Here is a 24,233-nt window from a genome sequence, read left to right as displayed (position 1 = left end):
GATTACAGCTAATTCGTATGAGTCGTTAAATTTAAACTTAATATGGAATTTACATAATGTAGGGAAATGTTTGCATGCGACGCATCTTATGATAAGTAGCTAAACATCCAACTAGTGTGTAAATATATATAGCGTGTATATTATTAATTGTATATAGAAATATTTTAAATTTGTAATTCGTTTTTATGTTTTATTTTTATAGTATATGTATATATAGATTTTGTTTTGTATGCAGCGTTATGTGCGCTTTTGAGTGGAATCATTTTGAATTTAAATAAAGCGGACAATTTATGGAATCTATTATTGCAAATGTTTAATAGTTCTGTTTATGGTGTGGGAGGAATATAGAAAAGCGCACATGTTCCACGTCATAGCCGCGGTCATCAGCTATTTTACAGATTTTCAAACTATATTTTTTACTATATAGTTGTTTTTTTTTTGTTTTTGTATTTTTTTTTTGTTTTTGTCGATTCTCAAATATTTGCTTTAAGGCACTGAAGCTTTGAATTTTGTGCATATCGAAAAAGTAAGTACCGGAAATGGAATTGCTTCAAAATTTTTTTTGAAGTAATTCCAATGCGAGCTACAAAATTATATAATGCGCTTCTTTAAAAAACATTTTCGTCGATCTCTTAGCAAATTTCGTTATATAAAAAATATCCCTGACTATTTTGCGTTACACATATACATGTATATTTCACTTTTTCCTATATATTGCCTGAGGCCAACTCTATTACGTTTTCTTTTTTTCTGTTTTGGTTTGATTTTGTTTTGTTGGTTTTTTTCTCTTTCTTTTTAGTTGGGAGCGTGTTGCGGTTAAGCTCTTAAGATTGAAATCTACCTAATGACTAAATTAAATGTACAATTACGGCATTTTTTAAAAAAATATATTACAAAGGCAGCTTACACAATTAAACAAAACATAAATCATAAGTTTTCAGCATAGGAATTGCATCCAAACAAATGGGTAAGTTTGCCCCAAACCCTTAAAGTGAACATGGAGGTTAAGACTGAGGTCATGGAAAAACGTTAAGTGAAGCGATCAACACTTCAATTTGTTGTCCATGTTATATAAACTAAAGAGACGATGCACACAGATATCGGACATGAAGATACATATATGTATGACATATGACATAGATAATACCATACAGTTTTTTGGGGGGGTTTTTGAGTATATAGAGAGATAGTTGATTTCGGTTAATTGTTGTAGGAGCATTCACTTAGGCTATGCGTAACTAGGTTAAACCATATTAACTGCGCCATCAGCCTCAAATGTCGGTATGGATATAATATCGCTGCTGCGCGTGGCGCCCATGGGTAACGCTGAAGCGGTCGCCGCAATTTTCGGCTTGGTCACATCCTCCGCATCCAGTTCCTCTTCGCTGGAGTCACTTGAATCGGCCTCGCTGGAGCTGTTGGTAGCGCTTTTGTGTGGCTGTTGTTGTGTCTGCTTCAAAGCTGCCGGCACATCCGTATTGCTTTCTAGCGTTGAGTGTTGGCTCGAGGGCGAATGACTGTATTCGGAGGTGTTCTCCTCATCGGATACTATGACCACGTTGCGCTTATGTATGGCAATCTTTTGGGACAAAGGCGCCTTATAGCTGCGTCTCGGCCGCATGCCGCGTCCAATGGGCAGGCGTCCAATGCTGTAAGGATTTAAGAGTTCAGTTAACCTGGACATGATCTGCGGCCCGACAACAATAAACAGACCTTCTTCTGCGGAGCGCATAATTATAGTCGGTATCCTCCCCCTCCTCATCTGACCAGCTGTCCTCGCCCAAAGGTTCTTGCAACGAATCTCCATTGGCATTGCTGGTGTTCACTGTTGTATTCTCCGCCAGCTGCTGCCTAGCCTGTCTTCTGCTCTGCGTGCTGCTGCAGCGACTCAGGCAGGGACTGCTGTTCACGCCCACATCACGCAGTTCCGGAGCCGTTGTGGTGTGTCCACTACCACCGCTGCCGCCATTACCATTTTCCGTGGCATTTGATTGTATGGAAAGGCGGTTCTCGTTGATGAATTCGATGACTTTGCGGCCCAAACGTTCGAGATTTTCATTGTCGCTGTAGCAATCAGTTATGTCTAAGCGCTCGTTGCTGTTCATCACGTCGTCAATGAGCTGATCGGGACTGGAGCAGGCATCCTGATAGGTCAGCTCGCTGTTGCTCAGCGAGTTGCCATTCGATGGACAAGCGGCGTTGGCTGGCACTGAGTTGCTGTCGCTACTGGCTGGAATCTGGCTAATCTGAACCTTGGCCTGGGCCATGGCGGCAGCCAGCTGTTGGACTCGTTGAAGCTGTAGCGGTAGCTGGCGATGGTTGGGAGGCGGCACATCAGTTGGATGCTCAGCGCTGGGACTTATATCCGTTTCACTGACATCCATGGCATCCGTTTGAGTTTGCCGCTCGACCAATTGAACCTTGCGATTCTCAGGCTCGCTCTGATAGCGACGATCGCGCGTAGGACTGTACTTGGGCGGGGCGGCAAAGGAACCAGAGCCATTGCGTCGATGACGCCAAGTCTTCTTATTTTTGTTGGACATGCTGCCGCCTACGACGAGAGTGGTGCCCACAGCACAATAGGATTTGGGCTGGCAATTGCCATCCAGCTGCGCATACAGCACACACTTGACGGGACTCTGAAGCGTAAAAGACAAGCAAATTAATTCAAGTTTCGAAGATATGCGTAAATATAGACTTACCTCTGGCGTGGTCTCGGGATCGGGCGTTGAGGATTGCTGTTGTTGGATTTGTTGTGCTGGTGGCGCATTCAGTCGTCGTCGATAATGTTGCATTTTCCTGAGTGTGTTGCCCAAACGCCTCGTAGGCTTGTAGCCGGAACCGGGCAGTTTGCGTTCCCGCCTGAGAAAAAAATGCATATAATTAGTTAAGAGCATTCGCCGAAGAGATCTTCAACTTACTCGGCAATTTCCTTCTCCTTCTCCTGCAGCTGTGTCATACATTCGCTTAGCTCGAAGAACAATTGATTTGTCTTCTGCAGCTTGTCCTCGTAGACCATGCGAATGTCCTGGGCGTGACGCCACTCGGCGGTGCGTCGCTTGATCAAATCCTGCTCGTATTTGTGTATGCTGGTGCCGTTCTGAGTGATCTCCTTGAGATGGCAGCGCACCTCCTCCTTCCAAGACTTTTGCGTCTCGAAATATTGCTTTTCTGTTTTGCGCAGCAGCTCCGGCCCGGCAATGTCCAGATGACTGAGTATTTGCCGGAACGAGGGCCGATTGCGTGGTTTGCTCTTCCAGCAGAGCTTGACGAGCAGCTTGAATCCCTCGGGACAGGTGCTGGGCACCAGCAGCTTGAGCGAGTTATTGCCCACGCCCCAAATAATGGCCGATGAGTCGACATCCTTGTAGGGTATTTCACAGGTGAGCATTTCCCAGAGTACCACGCCATACGACCAAATGTCGACCTTCTCGGAGCAGGGCTCGTTCCGAATGACCTCCGGCGCCATCCAGGCGACAGTGCCCGCAAAGCTCATCTTGGTGCTAATCTCATTCCACTCGCGACTGGTGCCAAAGTCGCTGATCTTCACCACTTCGTTTGTACTAATCAGTATGCTGGGGGATTCAAGAGAATTGAGAATATTCAGAGCTTCATTTTGCTTTAGAATTCCGCTTTCTCAACTCACTTGGGACTTTTCAGATCTCTGTGTATGATCTTGTGCGAGTGCAAATATTGCATGCCCAGCGCTATTTGTTTGGACCAGGAGACCAAACGGGACGGCAACATGACCTGCTCCTCCTTCAGTATGTTCTGTAGCGGGCCATACGGACAGAACTCCATGATGATGCAAAATACGGGCGATTGGGTGCAAACGCCTCTGCAAAAGCAAATCTTATGTTTATCATCTAGTTCAAATCTATAATATTACCGCTACCCACTTGAATTTGATAATGTTCTCGTGATCCAGCTTGCGCAAGTGCTTAATGTCCGTCTCCTTCAGTTCCTTCACTTTCTTGACAGCCACAATTTCGTTCTTTAACTTGCCGCTGAAGACGGCGCCTTGGGCACCGCTGCCCAACCATTCCAGATCCGTAATGGACTCAAACGGTATTTCCCAGTCTTCGGCGCGCTGGTTCTTCACCTCGATAACACCCGCCTTGCCAATAAAGGATAGCACAGGCTTCATACAGCCCAGCAGGCCATACATCCAGCCGATGGGCTTGTCCGGATGTCCAAAGGCACTGGCCAAGCCCCCACCTCCGGCATGTGGTGGCCAGCGTTGCTGACACGTGTTCTCCGCACTGCTGTCCGTGATCTCCGCATAGTTGTTGTGGTGCTGTGGTGCAGCAGAATCAAGGTCAGCTGATTTGAAAGGCAGATCTGTGGCAGCTAGTCCCAGGTGACCAAACTCGTCCTGCAGGCAGACCATACTATAATTGCAAGAAGTATACAATAATTTATGTTAATAAAGGATATAAAAAAGGATTATTTTAATTTACGTTTTTAGAGAACTTTGCAACTTTGCCCGGCTTCAAAAATATCCAATTAGTATTAGCCGTTTGACTGTTTTTACCAGAGATAGTAGTCGAATTTATTATTATAAAAATTCATTAATACATTTTATATTAGGGGGAAAGTAAGTGAATGTTTTGGATATAACGACTAACTACAGATAACTAATAGATATCCATGAACATTTGATATATGCATTTTGATATATATCTAAAGACAGAATTTGTCGAAAAACATATCAGATAAATATTCACAAAGATATTTGCAAATGATTTTGAAGCCAATCGGAAGATAAAATATTAAGTTTCATACAACTGTTTTTCGCACATTGACTAAAGTTGCGAATGGAATTTTTAAAATTATTGATAAACGTATTTATTAAGATCTTATGTTATTCCAATCAGAAAAATAAGATCTCATTTCTACCGAGTCGGCTTGAATTTTGCGAAATATTTTAAACATCTTCCGCATGATTTTTCAGGTCAATCATTGAAAATGATTTTAAGCCAGAAACCTCGCCCACCAGGTCTTCGAACCACATTTCCATCAAGTCTGGATGGATTTTCCGAAAAGTGTGAAATACCACTCAAAAGAATTTGAACAAAGATCTTTGCAAAATGCGTTTAAGGCCGCGTTGGTAAATCAAAAAGATTCATACAACTGTGTTTCTAGATATTTTCACACTTGCGGATGGAATTTTCCACAACTACGCCTCAACAAGAATATCCAGCAATTCAACAATCAGACAGTTAGTCAGTTATATTCAGTATAAATTCTATAATTAATTTTAAATATTTAAAATTTGATTTTTGCGAATACGATTAAGGCAATACTAGTTTGCTTTCAGTAAGCTTTAAGTCCCGACAAGAGCTACATAGGTAAACGCCATAATAAATCAATTCCATACGATAATCAAAATGTTTCGAGGTATTCTATATTTACACCTAGGTGATAATGTTTCCCACTTACACACAAACATGTGTATCAATATTTATGTACGTACATAAAAAAGAAGAGTGATCAGCCCTCTGATAGTTCCTCACAAAAGCAAAACTTAGGAGCACACATACCCACACACACACACATACATGTGTGTGTGTTTACTCATACAGCGGCAGCTTTCCTGTCGCGCTTGTGCACGGAATTTGTGTTTTTTTTTGCATGCGATAAGATAAACAAAAACACCATTCACAAAGTGTGAGCGAAAGGGAGAGAAATATAGAGAAAGAGAGAGCATCAGCACGAATAGTAAGCTTAACAGCCGCTGTAGCAGCATTTTTTATTCAGGTGAAAAACATTTATCACAACAATAACAATCAACAAGGGGTAAAAAGTGTGATGGGGCTGTCAAATTGAAGCGACGTGCGCGAACACGCAAAATCACCTGTTGCTTGCCGTTGTGTACCCACACACATAGATACGCATGTATGTATTGAATACCTACACAAACACAAATCATCTACCGTGTTGTGCAGATTTTGTTCCCAGGGTATGTGTGTATGTATAGACATCCCGCTCGCACCTCTGACGCCTGTGGGAGCGATGCGTTCTTTTCACATGCCGCCGACGACGCCGCCGCCGCCGACGCCAGCACAGAACTAATGTCAAAAACCTTTTAATTATTTATGAAATTTAAACGCATTAATAAATCGCTGCAATAGCACGTTTTGACCTTTTGTTGCTGTTGTGGCTGGTGACGCGCAGTTCATAGAACGCGGAAACCTGGTTAGTTTGGGCTTCTTTTGCTTTTTGCTAAGCACAGCAAGTGCAACGCATAACGGTAATTTAGTGGCGTGAGTCAGCGGACAGGGCCTCCCACATTTTTGTAGTGTTGGCAAGTGATCGATTTTACATTAGTAAAACAAACATCTCTAGTGAAAATGACAATCGATAGGCGCAAACTGTGATCACTAATCGTTATCCCTTTCACCGTGCCTATGTTTACCTTTTCTCCTTAGTTATTATTTTATCCGGCGGGTCAGTACGTCCGAACATTGGTATGTAATAAACCATTGCGATGTTTTTCTGCTTGCTTCTTTCGCGCTTATTTTCACGGTTAATTGTGTTTGTTTTTGCAATTAGTTTTCTTGCCACCGTACTTTTGCCTGTTGTTGCTGGTGTTGTTGTTTACAAACTCATTCATTAATGCGACATCGCGGTGCTGCATTAATGCAAATTTTTACACTCGCTCTTTTAGCGGTCGCCGCCAGACGTTTTTTACGCACTGTATAAACCTCAGCGAGAATAATAACAACAACAACAACAACAAGTTTTGATTAAAACCGTTCGTTTGCTTCGTGCCAAGCACGGCCAGCCACCAAACCAAAGCAAGCAACAACAGCAACAAATACGTTTTTGGCGTTTTTGTCGTCTCAAAAAAAAAATGACGTCAAGGTAAATGGTTTTGCTGATATTGTTGTTGCTGCGTCAATTACAAGACCAAGAAGAACTGTCTGCGTAACACTTTCGTTTTGTTCGTGCATGTAATACTTAATTTCATGATTTTTGCACAAATTTAACAAAAACTGCGCCACTTCTGCACACATGCACAAGTTGGCAACTGATTTGGCGATAAGCAGCGTTATTGTTATTGTTGTCTGCACACACACACACGCACGCTTGCTCACACACACACACACAATAAACACATTAAGGCAGGCTCACAGTTTGATTGACACGCTGTCTTGCCGCGACAACCATCTGAAACGATTGATTTTCGCGTACTAAATTGCGAGCGTGAGCGCTGGAGCATGCGACCAAACGAGCGCTCACATTATCAGCACAGCTTTGCACTCTCTTTCTCGCTTGCTCTCCCTCTCTCTCTCTCTTTTGCACGTTCATTGTTATCAAGTTTTATTATTGTTAGAGTGACCAACTTTGGGAAGTGCTTGCATTGGGTAGCATGCGGCTGGTCCAACGAAGCTTTGAAACCAGTTTCTGACGCAGGTGTGTGTGACTTCGCTACTGGGAGCCAGGGTATATATATATATGTATATACATACATACATACATACGTACATACGTATGGTATATAATAAGGAAGCTTCTAATTGGCCCGTTTAGGCCTTTCTATGTTTGTTTTTGTTTATCATTTCAATGCAACACACATTTTCACGTGTTTAATTTGTATCGATATAATACAGGTGTATATATGTGTGCAGGTCCAATGGTACATATTTTTGTTGTGCAGGCTCTATATTTCATTGTAAGCAAACAAAATTGATACGTCTAATTACTAACAAAATATCCCGAGCGGACATGACCTTGGTCAATAACTATTTTGTTAATTTCTAAAGGCAATTTAACATGTTTAATAACCTACCTTCTGCGCAAATTATCGGTTTGATCCAACGATAAGTTCGGACTGCTTCCATGATGTCTCCGTCTGCTGTAGTGCAGTTGTTGTAGCTGCCTCTGCTGCTGCCTGGAGGCGGCGACATTGACCAAATCATCACGACTTTTGCTTAAACTGTCGCTAAATGGCTGCATTGTCCGTTAATTTCTGTTTTGAGTTACAGTTCTTATTGTCCTACGACATGCTGGTTAGGTAGGCTGTGAAGGCAACGGGAGCACGAAGTTAAAGGTAAATCACTAAGTGCAAAAAGTACAGCTTGGACACACGCACACTTGTAAGTAATTTTATCAATGAAACAACACAAAATCAATAACTCAGCCGAACGACGTCAAACGCCCACTCACAGGATGCGCGCATATACATATGTGTGTGTGTGTGTGTGTGTGTGTGTGTTGGTGCACTATGGGGGGGATGCAGGCATATTCAGCGGCATTGGCGTCAGCCCCCTCACGACAAACTCAGCAGTTAAATCAAAAAGCAAAAAAACGGCAAATATTACAACAGAGGTTGGGGACGGCGTCGACGACCGACCCACGCAAACGTCAACGCAAGCAGAGAGAAAGATAGATAGAGAGGCGGGGAGTGAGAGTAAAGCTTTAAGCCACCGCGGAAGCGCGTGATAAAATATAAGAAGAAGACGAAGCGGTGCCTAACAAACAAATTTCAAGTGCAGACACTTGTCACACAATTATTCACAAAAATACAATGTATTTAACATAAAAAAAAAAAGAACAGTTATTCACATTTCACTTTCAAATGCAGCGCTGCTATTTTGTATGCCTTTAAATGGCAAATTGCACAAAAGAACAAACACACACACACGCGCACATAAATCCATGTGCTATGTATGTATATTTGTATTCCACTTCTTCTGCTTCGCCTTTTGCTTTTTGCTTTTTTTTTTGGTGCCGTGCTTTTGACTTGGCTAGAACATAACAACAATAAGCAGCTACAACGAAATTTTGCTACACACACCAACGCAACGCACACACATATATGCATACACACACATACACGCACGCACGGTCTCTCACACTCGATTGGAAACCTTACAGCGCAGCTTATACTTTTGTGCTGTTGCTGCTGCTTCTTCTCCGTACGTTGCTTCGGTTGAAGAAAATCAATAAATTTTTATTTGCACTTTCCACTGCAGTTTTGCACATTATTCAATAAGTTTTGCATTTGGATTTAATTTCAATTGTATTCACTCACATTTTTTGGTTATTTTGTGACAATTTTCAGTAATTTTTAACACAAATTGTACAAGTACAAAGACTGGTTGGCCTTTGGTTGCGCTTTAGATAACGTTCCGACCGTCCGCACCAAAGGTAGATACAAATCAACTAACAAAAAAAAAACTGGCGCACGCTCAGCCTGCCTGGCCGAGAGAAGCAGAAGTTGGTATGTACCAACAGCCATAAGCTGCTCAAGCGGGCCAATTTCCTCCCTCAAAACCAGTTTGGAGCGCAGGTTGAACTGCGCATGTGCCTGCCCAACTGTCTGAGAGAGAGAGAGAGAGAGAGAGAGGGAGAGCGAGCGCAACTGAGAGCCATGCCATGGCCAGTGAGCGTCGGCGGCAACAACCACCAACACTTGCAAGCCGCTGTTGCTGTTGCTGTTGTTGCTTTATGCTCAAGTTTCTGACCAAAGTTAAAGCCGAAGCATACAAGATCACGAAGCACTGTTAAAGCTCTTTTAATAGCTGTTACAAAAGCTTCAAGCGCTAGCTTTCGTCATCCTTGCATTACAGTTATTAAACACAAAATTTAAATTCTTTGACCCTTTCAGACTCAGATCAACAAATGTATAGAATAATTTGACTTTCTAATCTTAATTCAATATAAAAGGAATTCAAAATTAATAAACAAAGAATTTATCTGAATCGAATACTTTTCATAGTTAAATGTTTCACTGTTAAGTTGCAATATTAACATATACCTGAACATCATAAAAGCATGTTAAATTCCTATTTCTGTAATCATTTGCGTATATTTAAATACTCTGCATTTTTTTGTTTAATTTGATTATCTCTCTATTGAAGAGCTATAACTAAATGTAAATTTTATTTAGCGACACTTCTCAATTAGCTCGCAAGATTAGAATCAGCTGCCTCAGTTTGATGCGCGCAAACTTGCAGTATTCGACTTTGTCTGGCTGATAAGAGGCGGCAACAAGTTGTTATACAAGAGCTGTTGACGTTTACCTATTTCGTGATATTTGTTTTTGTAAAAGAACAGACAAAAATTGCAGCAGGTAGCATAATTTCTATGTAAACAACGATGACTCATGCAGACTCAACACCCAAAGAACTCTCCAAGACCCGAATCCGAACATATTTATGTGACAGCCACGACGATCGCTGTTCAGTTGTTCCATCTCTTTCGCACTGCTCCGCTCTTTCACTCTTACATTGTTAGAGCTGTGTTGCCCCCTTTTTTAAGCCTGTTGCTTGTGGCCCGTTTTCTTGTTTGTTCACTAACAACAACAACAACAACGACAACATCAGCGACAGGAGGTCCACTAAATTAATATGCTGCATGCGTGCGTTTTCCTTTGGTCCATTGCGCATGACTCAATAGCCAAGCATTTGTAGACGGCCAGGGTCCAATGCCGATGTCAGGTTCCCGCACCATTCGCAAACAAAGAAAACCATAAAAAAAAGGATTTCATTTGAAGTCGAGTACAGGTAGCCAAGGGAACGATTAGTTCTTCAGATGCTGGGCTTATAACATATGTATTAGATATTTAATAACATATATTCAGTTAAGAAACTCGTTTCAATATAGTTAACTAGTTTTGAAGTACTTGACTTTTGTTGAATGAGAATGTTTATTGGCAACCTAAATACAGTAATATTCAAGAATCTTATATATAATAAATCAACATGTCTTACATAGAGCATCTTCTTTCTCAAAGTCTAGGTATAGCTACATATATCTAATAACATGCGCCATAAATGGGGCATTATGAATTTGAATTCAGATTTAAATATCAATGAGATATGTAAATGATCAAAATTAATGAGTTACTGAACTGAAAAATGTGACGTGCTGTTAATGTTGAATTAACTTTGCTGTTAGTGTTAATGATTAACAGCACCAAATTCTTGACTTTACAGAATGCATATCTGTTAGTGTTTGCGCTTGGCACAGTTTTGTATAAATTTGCTGATGCTTTAATCTGTTTAAGCAAAATTGTATATATAGATTTCGATAAGTACATGATCTATCTGCCACCATTAGCATAATATGAAATAAATTTAATTGATAAAGTCTCATAAAGTTCTTAAGGTTATCAGAGGATTGAAATTACAACGCAACGCGAGGCAGTCAAAAGTAAGGAAAAGATAGTTAGGTAGAGAGATAGAGATCGACTTTACTCTGATAAGAAAGGCATTCAAAATGAGCTTAACTTAGTTTTCTTATCAAGTTTTATTAATATGATGACGAATAAGCTCTTTGATGAGAAACATGTAATATGTTTGGATTTTGTTTGTTTGTTGTATATTACCGGAAGGAATGGGGAGCTCTTACGCATGAACTCAGTAGAGCTTTAGGAATACCGTTGATATAAGGGTAGCTACGAATAGGCATTTCACAGTTAGAAGTAATGGCGGGGTACAAATCGAATCTATAAAACAGTAGTCACAAAATATACATACATATATATTAATATAGGCATTTATAAAGTGCATTCCGATCAGGCACAATTGAGCTGCATAAAAGGACCATTAAATGAAAAAAAAAAAATAACAAATACAGCTAACGATCGTGTATGAACTCAATTGCGACTGAACGTAATGCTTATAATAACTTATTTTATAATTATAATTAAACTGTTCACAGAAATGTTTTGCTTTAACGCACTTAACGGCGACTTATATTAATATAAACACGGGGGCAACATCTAACTTTGATAACTGAAGGATTCATCAAGGTGTCTCAGCTTGTGAAGTCACCCAGATCAGACATTAACCGAATTGAGTATGAGTTGAGAGAGTATCTTCTCAATTTGTCCATTTATCTCTGTACAGGTAGTCGCCCATCTAAAACCCAATCGAATATATGTATTGTCCATCTCACACTACGCTTTCTTGGTGGTTGCTTAATTGGCTCGGTTGCGGGGGATTTTATAGAATGTTTTCGTTTAAATTTGAGTATTTATATACATATAAATACATATATACTATATACTGTGTTCAGAGAGGATAAATTCTTATTGAATATTCCCCCCTATGAGATTGAGTAGCATTTTGACAAAAATCCTACAGATTTAAGTTTATGTTTTTACAACAAACCCAAATAATAAATGATATCTGTCTTTAAAGAAAACTTAAGATTCTCTACGAAAATGTTTTTTTGCTTTTGCCAGTTTGGGGAACTAGTTCTTTTAACATTTGGGGATTTTCTAGAAGCTTTGGTTTTATAGACCCCGTTGGTATTACGGCTTCCGAATCACATCTTGCCTAACAATAGCTCGATTAGAAGTATGGTATGTACAGTTAATAGTTGCTCAGGTTCAGATTGATAAGGAATTTCGTATATGCACTATGTGTAGGTTGTTACCCTGCAGGCCTTTCCTCCTTTTACACTCTTTCGTTATTCTTCTTAATTTTGCTCACGCATAGAGCCCTATATTGACGATCTCAGGTACGCGCCTTCGCATTTCTCTAGTTAACATTCTGAAATGTTGACATTTCTAAAGGAACTTCGTTCGCGTTTCGAGCTTTTAGCTTTTAGTCTAAGCTAAACGGTACATGTGTTATGTTGGGGGAATTGGGATTAGAATAGGAAACCTAATGGCCCACATTGTGTTCATCATGTGATTCGCTCGCCTCAAATTGCTCAGCCACCGCGCCACCATTGTTAATATCATGATCATGATCATGATCATGATCATGATCATCATTCTCGCCATTCTCATCTTCATCACTGGAGTCGACAAAGTTGCGCAGGGTGAGCGCCTGAAAATCGTTCAAGGCCTGCTCGAAGAGATCTATGGTATGTTGATTGGTCTCAATGACCTGTTGTGTGGTGTCCAGCAAATCCTCTGTGGCGCTGAGCATGAGATCCTGTATGGAATTCGAGTGCGAGGAGGCAAGCGAACGGGCAGCAGCAACAGTACCCAGACCCGTACTAGTACCCTGCGTCTGCGGTTCTGTACCTGTTGTGTTGGATGTTTGTGGATTGGAGTAGGTTTGCTCACCGCTCAGATCATTGGCGCTGTCACTGATGTTGCTGGCGGCCAGGCCACGGGTCAGCTCGTCCGCATGCGCCAACGTGGAGCCAATTATGTCGCTGGCAATACGAATGGCCGCATCGCGTGCCGCAATAGTCGATATAAATGTGGCTGGACCACCCGTGGCGGCGGCCGTTGGCGTTGGATTGCTGGGACGACTGAACACCGTGTCGCTGGTCACCTGGTTGCCCTCGATGCGCAGTCCAGCCACGCCCTTTTTCGGTATGGTGGCCAGATCACGCTTGACGCGACGACAGCGCGACGGTTCGTTTTGACGCTGCTGCACCAGCTGCTCCAGATCCACAATGTACACGTAGCCAGCGACGAGTATGCTGCAGGATTTGTCGCCCTTCTTGAAGGCCTCCTCAATGTCCTGGCTGGTGCGATCGTCGTATTGCCACCAACCTGTGCAGTAAGTAGTTTAAATGGGGATTCGCTTGTGGCTTGATCACATTTACGGATTTCATTTTTGTGAGCATGATTATGATGGATTGCATTGGAGACTGGGATAATGTGAGGAATGGATGGTTGGGTTAATAAGAGTACTGTGATTAGTTGTGTTTCAGTCCGGCCACGCCCTTAACACCTGGAGCCGGCTCAGATATCTTCCGTCGCATTATATTGCGCTTTCTGGTGGGCTCCGAGCGCAACGTTTGCGTCATACAGATCATGTCTATGATATACAACTGGCCGCAGATGAGCTGCTTTAATCGACTGGGTTCGTCGGGACTACTTCCGTACTGCATATCATAGTCGGAGCTGCTGTCTGTGGAGCAATCCTCAACATCATTGACAAATCCTTCGAAATCATCATCAAAGAACTCGTCCAGCTCCCCGTCAGCATCAAAACCTCCGCTCCAGTTCGTATGACGTCTGCGTTCGGGCACTGGAGCAGCTGCGGGGACTGCAGGCGGAGGAGCTTTTGTTGCGGGCACTGTGGCTACATTGATTTTGTATGCCTGGTACGCCTGGTAGGACATCTCAATGTCTTCGTTGGTGCGCGCATCGTAGGCCCACCAGCCGCCTAGGGTTTGTGTAGGGGTTTTGTTTTGATTTGGTTTATGGCCATGGGCATGGGTTACATGGGGGTGCGGCTACAGACACCACCACCGAAAAAATTGTAATATGCACTTACCATTGCGACCCTCGTAATACCATTGATAGCCATCCTCGGTGGCGCGTGTGGCACAAATATCATCGATGCCATTTACCAGTTGCGGATGATCCAGAAATTCGGCGGGAATCTCACGGCGGCACATGGCGCAACGACGATTTTTGTAGGCAACACCCTAAAATGGAAACAACAGATTAATAGGATAAACAAAATTGTAAATATTAAGTAAATTTTAGATAATAGCTTTATTTCTTGATTTAGCTCTCGAAAGTATGCATCATTTTTTAAAAATTCGTATTAATTTGCATAAGGCTTTATTAAGTATAAAAGTTAAATGATATTAACTTTAATAAAAAATTATGATGCTGTTTGTCTACTGACAGGAAATGCCCACATAATCTACATTTAATGAAATATTTGTTTTTTATATACCTTTCTCTTTTGATGTCAGATACGCTTATCAAATTAAGAAGTTATCCTAGCTTGAATAATTTAAGCTCAGAAACCTGGTTACATTCTGATGTATGCGCAACACATACTGGATATGCCGCCTACAGCAGCCGATAAGGCCAACGACTTTCAATCAATTCGATATTGCTATGCGGAAGGCAATTAAATTAAATTATTCAAGCTAGCGCGCGCCCAACGATATTTGGGCAGACACAAGGGTTAACAGCGGCGCAGCCTTGAACTTGCTGCGTGCGTGCGTGCGTTGTGTTGGGCGCACGCGTTTCGAGAGCTTTGACCAAAAATTTCGATGGAATGTGACTTGCATACGCAAATGTTTCCGGCTTGGCGGGGGCTGTGGGTAGAGGGGGCGCTACATACCTTGACGCACAAGAAGCAAAAGATGTGACCGCACGGCAGGCGTGCGGGATGAATGCAGGTTTGCAGACAGATGGGGCACTCCAAGGTGGCGGTGGGAGCGGCTGCGTCGGCGCCAGATGTTACACTACAAGCAGCCAATGCGGCGCCTGCAAAATAAAGTTTACATTGCAAAATTAACTTTAATTGTTTGCATTTTTCGTATTGTGTGTTACCCGCATCGGAGCTGACAGTTTTGAGTGGTTCACCTGCAGGAGCCGATTTTGCAGCAGCACCAGCAGCAGCAGCCGCAGCCGCTGCTGCCGAGGTGGATGGTGACACGCAAAGATCGATTGTTGCTATGCTTGGACGCACAGTGGCCACAAATTGCGCATCGTCGTCCTCATCGTCGCTGTCGTCTAGATTGATGATGGTGTTGTTGGCGTTGGTTGCATTTTGCTCCGCATTGTTGCTGGCGCCATCGTTGCTGCTTGTTGCTCGCCGTTTCGACATTATTTTTCTTCGCGATTTGCACACTCACTGAACCTGGCGTTTGCACAACGCATCAGAAAATAAAGTTGTTTCTTTTTTGCTGCTCTCTACTTCTTGACACACACATGCAGCTGTGGGCACCCAAAAACTCGTTAACATTTGCTGTAATGTTATTAACAGCGCGAAATCGTTTATTTCTGCTGCTACCTATCGATTATTTCGCAACTTATTTCCAGAGTGTAGTTGGCCGTAGTATTTGGTTTGGATTATTTGAATATTTAAAAATTCTACTATTGCAATTGGGTATGCTGATTTTGAAATTACTCTAATCGATACCTCGATAGATTTATGAACATACGATATTTCTTATGATGTGCTGACACTAGTTAAGTAAAGCATGATTTTATTTAACGCAAAAAGCAATTCAAATAAATCAAACTTTATTTCAAAAGTTTATTTTCGATCTATTTGGCTTATTAATTTGGCGGCTTAAAAAAAAGGATCATTCAATTGGTAGTGTTGCTAGTGCGCCTAAGCTATCGCAGGATATAAGCGATTATGGTGTTTTTATGTATTGAACTTATTACAATTTACCTGCAGCACATCAAATTCAACCAAAAGCCAATTAAAATTATGCGCTTCATTACATGCAACACCTTTTTTCATACAATGCCCAGCAATCTGCCTCCCCCACATGCGGGGAATTTTAACTTCATAAAAATTGACAGCCCTTATAGTCGGCAACAATAATAATAAAAAAAAAAAAAACTTCAGCGTTCGTCACATGGCATCACGCACATTTTAATATGCAGCCAGCATGCTGCAAAAAAAAAACGACCGAAAAAAGGAGGTGAGTTACACTACAGGACAGTCAGACGCAGCCCTTTTGAACTCATTACATGAAAATCAATTTTTGGTTTATTTTTGCCGCATGGGCGACTGTTCTCCACAATTGCATGTCATTTTTTGTCAATTACACACACACACACACACACACACACATACGCTGGCACATACACGGTCAATTGCCTAATTGCGCGGCTCCCGGGCAGACAAACGCGTCGAACTCAACTGGCGACTGTCGACGAGTTTTGTAAATTACTCCACACATGTTCTTGTTGTTGTTGTTGTTTGAGCCCTTTGGGCTGTTTAATGCACGTGCCTCACTCGCTGTTGCCATTTAAAAATGTGCTGCAAAAAGAGAAGTTAACCGTTACGTGCTCTGATTTGTCTCTGATTTTCAAAAAACTGTTTAATATGCAGCGCAAGTTATCCAACTCAAGCGACATTCCCACTCACCAGTTGTGCCATTTCTTTTTTTAATTGTTCCACAAGTTCTGGCAATTGAATTTTCAAACGAGTAAAGCAAGTAATGCTAAGCGTATTTGTGGTCAGCCCACAAAGACCGAAAACCATAAAAATAACTAAGCTCAATCTTAATGTAATTATCACAAAAAACGTTTATGGCCGCATTCGCCTCAAGATTATTAACACACAAAAAGGGGGCGCCATCAAGTCATAAGCATAAAAATATTACAGCTCACACAACAACACTTTTTACCCCAAAACAAAAAGAAAAAAAAAATATAAAAAAGAAAATCATGCTTGTCCTTGTCGCCGCCTTTGTCTACTTTTTGCACCCTCTTCGCGGCAGCTTGTAATAAGCTACTTTTGCATTGCTCTTTATTTTATCATTTGACTTTCACCCAGCCCACCACATTTTATTATCTTTTTTTTTTTTTTGGCTGTTCAGCAAATCCCTTTAATCAAAGAAAATTGGCTGTTCACACATGTGAGCCTTGGGCTTATTATGGAACGTTTTAAGCGAGCCAAGCTAAGCTCTAATAAATTTACGAGCATTTAGGCAAATAATAAAAAATTTGCACAATTTCCTATTAAAATGTTGATTTTATACGTTGACTATAGCTTTGCTTATGTTTAAAGATCTTAAATTAGTTGATGGTTATAAAAATAACAAAAATAGAAACTGCACTTTGGTTTTGAGGTCAACCAAGCAAAGCAAATGCAGAAAGCCCGAGCTGAACCATACTTTTTCAAAACACGATTTGATTAGAAAACGAATTTAGCCCGCAAATTCTTTATGAAAATATCTATGGCTTGAAATATTTTCAGTAGAACGGGCAATTATAAATAGCAAATCGAATTGTTGCATTAAAGCATTAAATTAAGGAAATATATGAGAAATCATCCTTTGAATCGAACCCTCGAACATAAAGGAAGAACGATTTCAAAGATCTATAGAAATGCAATTATGTAAGCCTGTTTGTACATACATTTACGCATGTTTGTTTTGTATATGTATATGCAAACATGCATGCATGCGTACAAGTATGCATACATGCATGCATGCGTACAAGTATGCATACATGCATGCATGCGTACAAGTATGCATACATGCATGCATGCGTACAAGTATGCAAACATGTTCAGATACCTACATACATGCACACACACATACATAAATACATATATTTGTATATACATACATACATACATGCATACACACAAACATATATACATGCATACATTGACACACATGTACAAACATGCAAGCGTACATAAGTACATACATAAGCACGGACATATAAATATACAAACAACAAAAATAAAAAACAAACAAAGCCAAAAAAAAACAACAAAATAATAACAATAAAAAAAAACTAAATAAAAAAAAAAAACCAAAAAAAAAACTAAATAAAAAAAAATACAAAATAAAAACTACACTACTAGCTTAGCATGAAAGACTGCAGAGCCTACTTGAATTCTTGAGAATCGAGGAGTAGAGCACTTGGTAGAAGTTCGTTTTATTTAAATTTGCAGCGCAGCGAAAAATGAGCTTCGTCTGCTTTTGATATTAGAAAACAAACATGCATGCATACATATATACATAAATGCATACTTAATTGCACGCATATACGAACTCACACACACAAACACACAGACACACATACATAATACTTATATGCCTTTGTATAAAATACTTGTATAATGTATAATAATAATAAAAGATATCCGGAAAAAGAGTTTTTAGGTTTTTACGCCTTTTAATTTATTTTTTATTTTAAAATATGTTTTTATTAAATGCATAGGTCATCCGTAATTTTTTCTGTCAGCTTCTGTTAACTTCGAAGATTATTAGAGAGAGGTTCTTCCCTATTTATCTGCTATCTTTAATGCACGACTCATTTGATATTATTTTATTTATTCTACCATAAATAGTTGTATTTGTCAACTTTTAAAGATTTACCACAATTTTTTAAGTTTAAGCTCTGTTAATGCGGCTGGGTCTTTAGTTGGAAAATTATCTGCTGCTTACAAAATATTCAGCGACAATTTCAACGTAATCTAAGTCATTTCAATTTGCCAGTCTGTCTGTTGCTTCAAGCAAAAATCTCTCTGGCATACCGTCTCAGTATCAACTCTCAGCTACCCATTCCAATTTAAAATGCCCCTCTATTGTCAGACCCGGCCCTCGCCCCTGTCACCTGACATGCTGTCCCCCCTTGGGGCTGGGTGTGTTGTTTATCCTCAGGCCTCAGCTGCTTGTCACTTGCATATTGATTTTAAGGATTTACATTAGGCCAGCATAAAGTCAAGCAGGGCAGGCACAACAGGTGACAGATAGCGCAACGCCAATAAGTAGGCTACGGTTCATATACCCTGTAGCCAACCATATCATAAGGAGTTGTATGAGAAATATTTGCGAAAAGATGGTAACGATAAAAATAATATTTATATCAAATCTAACAAAAGTTTATAAACGTGTATATGTTTATGCAAGTATTAATTTGAATAGCTAATTTTATAGACTTTTATTTTATTTATTTATTTAATATTTAAGTGCTCTACCAACAAGCAGATACCCTGCATTAGTTGTTGATGCTGTATAAGAATATAAATATATATTGAGTCAGGTTTCTTATGACAAAAAAAAAAGTTAACCAGCGAAAGATTCTCAAGTAACCAAAGCAAAAGTAATATTTATATATGCTTTAAGCTCTGCTCTAAATTAACATTATATATATATAAAAATTTTCATAGATAGTACAGCGTATTTCATAGTTCAGCATTCGGGCGAATTGACAAAGTGCCACCCCAATTGCTTGGGCTGTCAACAAGGTGGAAAAAGGCGCCTTTGGGAAAACGTTTCGATTTGTGATTTTTATCGCGTTGTATTTGATTTTTATTGTTGTTGCAATTTGTTGACAGCAATTGAAAAGCAATTGAAAGCGATATGCTGAATAACTGCTGTTTGGCCCAAGCAGGTGGAGCAAATGGGCAGAGAGCAATGCCTGCGCACCGTCCAGCTAATTAAAAGTTCGGCCATTAGAAAACAGTCTGTGAACAGCAGCCATATCTAGAGGGTCATAAAAATAGGTGATAAGCAGATCTGAGGCGGAGCAGTAGGGCGCGGGTCAACTAAATCAAAGCTGCCCAGTTCAAGTGTTGGGCGAAGTCTTACAAGCTACTTTGCATGTGAATGGAAAGTGGCAGACCGAAGCTTATCGCAGCAAGGATAAAAAAAAGGACACTGCCTGGCGTTTTTTTTTGTTGTTGTGAGGGGGGGGGGGTGTGGGGTTGGGGGTAGTGTCAAAAACCACACGCCGCTTGGCTGCCCTTTGTGCAGGCTTGTCCTTTGCCTTTTGTCCATAATCTTTGGCATTTTATCGCCGCCCATCTGTTGATGTCTTTATTAAAAAAAAAAAAAGTACGCCGAGAAAGTGGCACAATAACGTGGGCAGCAAAAAAAAAAATGCAATTTTTAGCCCATTTTTTGTGGGTTTTATTGCCAGACAGGACACAGCAGCGCAGCACATCTTAAGCATTTTATTAGCAGCAAACTCTTGAACTTGAAGTTGTCTAGTTGTTGTCCTCAGCGGGCGCTTCACATAATTAAATAAAGCGTTAAAATTAAAAATAAAGATATTTCCACAGCGATTTTGCAAAAGGTTTTTCTATACTTTCTCTCTCTTTTTTTTTTCTTCGTTAGGCGGAAATATGTTTGTCTGGAGCGCTCACATCCTTAAGATAAGCGTTACAATGGGGCAACATTTTTGCAGTGCCTGCTCGGGCGACCCGACGAGAAACATCCCTGTTTCGTTCCAGTGTTAATTCGTTTTTTATGTGTTTGCGCCTTATTCTTTTAAAGTGGCAAGTCGGCAGATAAGACGAAAATGTTGCGACATTTTCCGCCTTGTAATTGTCCTGCAGGATGCGCGTTGTCCAAGTTTATTGCCTAACGACCGCGGCACGTTCCCATCCAGTGCGGTCTTTTTATATTTTAATTAAAAAATCAAGAATGCCAACGTTAATGTTGACACAGTCACAAGCATGCAAGAGTGTACGGCAGGGAGGCAGGGAGGGTAGGGCAGAGTAGAGGAATGGGTGCGCCGAAAATGTAGGGGGTCTTGGCCAAGCAGCTCAGTTATTAGAGTTATAAAATTAAAAATGATTTTGAGACACTCATTTACACATTTTTGGAAATTTTTGTCACATAAAGTATTTAACATGCTAAAAATATTGGATTAGCCTATAAACTTTAAATAAGTTTTATTATACCCTGAATCCATTAAAAATGGGTACAAGGGTATATTGTATTTGTGCAAAATCCAAATGTATGTAACAGGCAGAAGGAAGCTTCTCCGATATATATATTCTAGATCAGCATCAATAGCCGAGTCGATCTAGCCATGTCCGTCTGTCTGTCCGTCCGTCCGTCCGTCCGTCCGTATGTATGAACGCAAGGATCTCAGAACCTATAAGAGCTAGAGACTTGAAATTTTAGATGTAGATGCTCCTAGTTCCCGCGCAGATCGAGTCTGTTTCCGATAATCGATAAGTTACTCCGCTTCCAAGCAATCGATAAAAATCGATATCGATATCCTGTTTTTTGGGCAATTTTGGTAAATAATAAGAGCTAGAGTCACCAAACTTGACATATAGCTTCTAAAATAGAATATATATATGATATAGGATTTTTCTTCATGGTTTTCCCTCTAGATTAATCTGGCATTCAAATCTGAACACCGATTATTTAGTCGAAATGCATGTCCAAATCTTACCCCAAGATTCGTATATAGACATGGGTCAAAAATTACCACCTCCATAAATCGGTCAAATTTCATCCGAATTTCACGAAGTTTGGCGTTTTCCTCATGGTTTTCCCTCTAGATTAATCTGGCATTCAAATCTGAACACCGATTTTTTAATCGAAATTCATGTCCAAATCTTACCCCAAGATTCGAATATAGACATGGGTCAAAATTTACCACCCCCATAACTCGGTCAAATCTCATCCGATTTTCACGAAGTTTGGCTTTTTCTTCATGGTTTTCCCTCTAGATTAATCTGGCATTCAAATCTGAACATAGATTTTTTAGTCGAAATTCATGTCCAAATTCGTATATAGACATGGGTCAAAATTACCACCCCCATAACTCGGTCAAATCTCATCCGATTTTCACGAAGTTTGGCTTTTTCTTCATGGTTTTCCCTCTAGATTAATCTGGCATTCAAATCTGAACATAGATTTTTTAGTCGAAATTCATGTCCAAATTCGTATATAGACATGGGTCAAAAATTACCACCCCCATAACTTGGTCAAATCTCATCCGATTTTCACGAAGTTTGGATTTTTCTTCATGGTTTTCCCCCTAGATTAATCTGGCATTCAAATCTGAGCACCGATTTTTTAGTCGAAATTCATGTCCAAATCTTACCCCAAGATTCGTATAAATCATCCGATTTCCACGAAGTTTGGATTTTTCTTCATGGTTTTCCCTCTAGATTAATCTGGCATTCAAATCTGAACACCGATTTTTTAGTCGAAATTCATGTCCAAATCTTACACCAAGATTCGTATATAGACATGGGTCAAAAATTACCACCCCCATAACTTGGTCAAATCTCATCCGATTTTCACGAAGTTTGGCTTTTTCTTCATGGTTTTCCCTCTAGATTAATCTGGCATTCAAATCTGAACACCGATTTTTTAGTCGAAATTCATGTCCAAATCTTACCCCAAGATTCGTATATAGACATGGGTCAAAAATTACCACCCCCATAATTTGGTCAAATCTCATCCGATTTCCACGAAGTTTGGCGTTTTCTTCATGGTTTTCCCTCTAGATTAATCTGGCATTCAAATCTCGACACCGATTTTTTAGTCGAAATTCATGTCCAAATCTTACCCCAAGATTCGTATATAGACATGGGTCAAAATTTACCACCCCCATAACTCGGTCAAATCGCATCCGATTTCCACGAAGTTTGGCTTTTTCTTCATGGTTTTCCCTCTAGATTAATCTGGCATTCAAATCTGAACACCGATTTTTTGGTCGAAATTCATGTCCAAATCTTACCCCAAGACTCGTATATAGACATGGGTCAAAAATTACCACTCCCATAACTTGGTCAAATCTCATCCGATTTTCACGAAGTTTGGATTTTTCTTCATGGTTTTCCCTCTAGATTAATCTGGCATTCAAATCTGAGCACCGATTTTTTAGTCGAAATTCATGTCCAAATCTTACCCCAAGATTCGTATAAATCATCCGATTTCCACGAAGTTTGGCTTTTTCTTCATGGTTTTCCCTCTAGAATAATCTGGCATTCAAATCTGAACACCGATTTTTTAGTCGAAATTCATGTCCAAATCTTACACCAAGATTCGTATATAGACATGGGTCAAAAATTACCACCCCCATAACTTGGTCAAATCTCATCCGATTTTCACGAAGTTTGGCTTTTTCTTCATGGTTTTCCCTCTAGATTAATCTGGCATTCAAATCTGAACACCGATTTTTTAGTCGAAATTCATGTCCAAATCTTACCCCAAGATTCGTATATAGACATGGGTCAAAAATTACCACCCCCATAATTTGGTCAAATCTCATCCGATTTCCACGAAGTTTGGCGTTTTCTTCATGGTTTTCCCTCTAGATTAATCTGGCATTCAAATCTCGACACCGATTTTTTAGTCGAAATTCATGTCCAAATCTTACCCCAAGATTCGTATATAGACATGGGTCAAAATTTACCACCCCCATAACTCGGTCAAATCGCATCCGATTTCCACGAAGTTTGGCTTTTTCTTCATGGTTTTCCCTCTAGATTAATCTGGCATTCAAATCTGAACACCGATTTTTTGGTCGAAATTCATGTCCAAATCTTACCCCAAGACTCGTATATAGACATGGGTCAAAAATTACCACTCCCATAACTCGGTCAAATCTCATCCGATATCGAAGTTTGGCGTTTTCTTCATGGTTTTCCCTCTAGATTAATCTGGCATTCAAATCTCGACACCGATTTTTAGTCGAAATTCATGTCCAAATCTTACCCCAAGATTCGTATATAGACATGGGTCAAAATTTACCACCCCCATAACTCGGTCAATTCTCATCCGATTTTCACGAAGTTTGGCTTTTTCTTCATAGTTTTCCCTCTAGATTAATCTGGCATTCAAATCTGAACACCGATTTTTTAGTCGAAATTCATGTCCAAATCTTACCCCAAGATTCGTATATAGATATGAGTCAAAATTTACCACTCCCATAACTCGGTCAAATCTCATCCGATTTTCACGAAGTTTGGATTTTTCTTCATGGGTTTCCCTCTAGATTAATCTGGCATTCAAATCTCGACACCGATTTTTTAGGCGAAATTCATGTCCAAATCTTACCCAAGATTTGTATATAGACATGGGTCAAAAATTACCACCCCCATAACTTGGTC

At 40.3% G+C, this 24,233-nt stretch overlaps 2 protein-coding genes across 6 annotated transcripts; both read right to left on the bottom strand.

Annotated features, from left to right (window-relative positions):
• Positions 1-171: 171 nt before the first annotated feature.
• LOC115771579 (mitogen-activated protein kinase kinase kinase 13-A) lies at positions 172-9,134 on the bottom strand. 2 transcript variants are annotated; one of them, XM_030717334.1, is made up of 8 exons: positions 9,041-9,134; positions 7,796-8,025; positions 3,900-4,391; positions 3,647-3,838; positions 2,922-3,575; positions 2,703-2,862; positions 1,714-2,639; positions 172-1,649 (listed from the first exon to the last, which is right to left on the bottom strand). In XM_030717334.1, the coding sequence occupies exons 2-8, from the start codon at positions 7,960-7,962 to the stop codon at positions 1,244-1,246; spliced, it is 2,997 nt and encodes a 998-aa protein (XP_030573194.1). In that variant the 5' UTR covers positions 7,963-8,025; positions 9,041-9,134; the 3' UTR covers positions 172-1,243. The 2 variants fall into 2 exon arrangements, with proteins under 2 accessions (XP_030573194.1, XP_030573195.1); XM_030717335.1 differs by lacking the exons at positions 7,796-8,025; positions 9,041-9,134 and adding exons at positions 6,419-6,697; positions 7,138-7,165.
• A 1,518-nt stretch (positions 9,135-10,652) lies between these two features.
• LOC115771581 (E3 ubiquitin-protein ligase rnf146) lies at positions 10,653-15,803 on the bottom strand. Of its 4 annotated transcripts, none has more exons than XM_030717340.1 (5): positions 15,221-15,802; positions 15,009-15,154; positions 14,202-14,355; positions 13,034-13,471; positions 10,653-11,458 (listed from the first exon to the last, which is right to left on the bottom strand). In XM_030717340.1, exons 1-5 carry the CDS (start codon positions 15,495-15,497, stop codon positions 11,370-11,372), a joined length of 1,104 nt encoding a protein of 367 aa, XP_030573200.1. In that variant the 5' UTR covers positions 15,498-15,802; the 3' UTR covers positions 10,653-11,369. The 4 variants fall into 4 exon arrangements, with proteins under 4 accessions (XP_030573200.1, XP_030573198.1, XP_030573199.1 ...); XM_030717338.1 differs by having other exon boundaries at positions 11,376-13,471; positions 15,221-15,607; positions 15,684-15,801; XM_030717339.1 differs by having other exon boundaries at positions 11,376-13,471; positions 15,254-15,801.
• Between the last annotated feature and the right edge of the window lie 8,430 nt (positions 15,804-24,233).

The sequence above is a fragment of the Drosophila novamexicana genome, unplaced genomic scaffold, assembly GCF_003285875.2.
Source record: "Drosophila novamexicana strain 15010-1031.04,08,12 unplaced genomic scaffold, DnovRS2.1 tig00000072-arrow-arrow-pilon, whole genome shotgun sequence".
NCBI classification, from domain to species: Eukaryota; Metazoa; Arthropoda; class Insecta; order Diptera; family Drosophilidae; genus Drosophila; species Drosophila novamexicana.
This window is presented reverse-complemented; position numbering and strand designations above follow the sequence as displayed.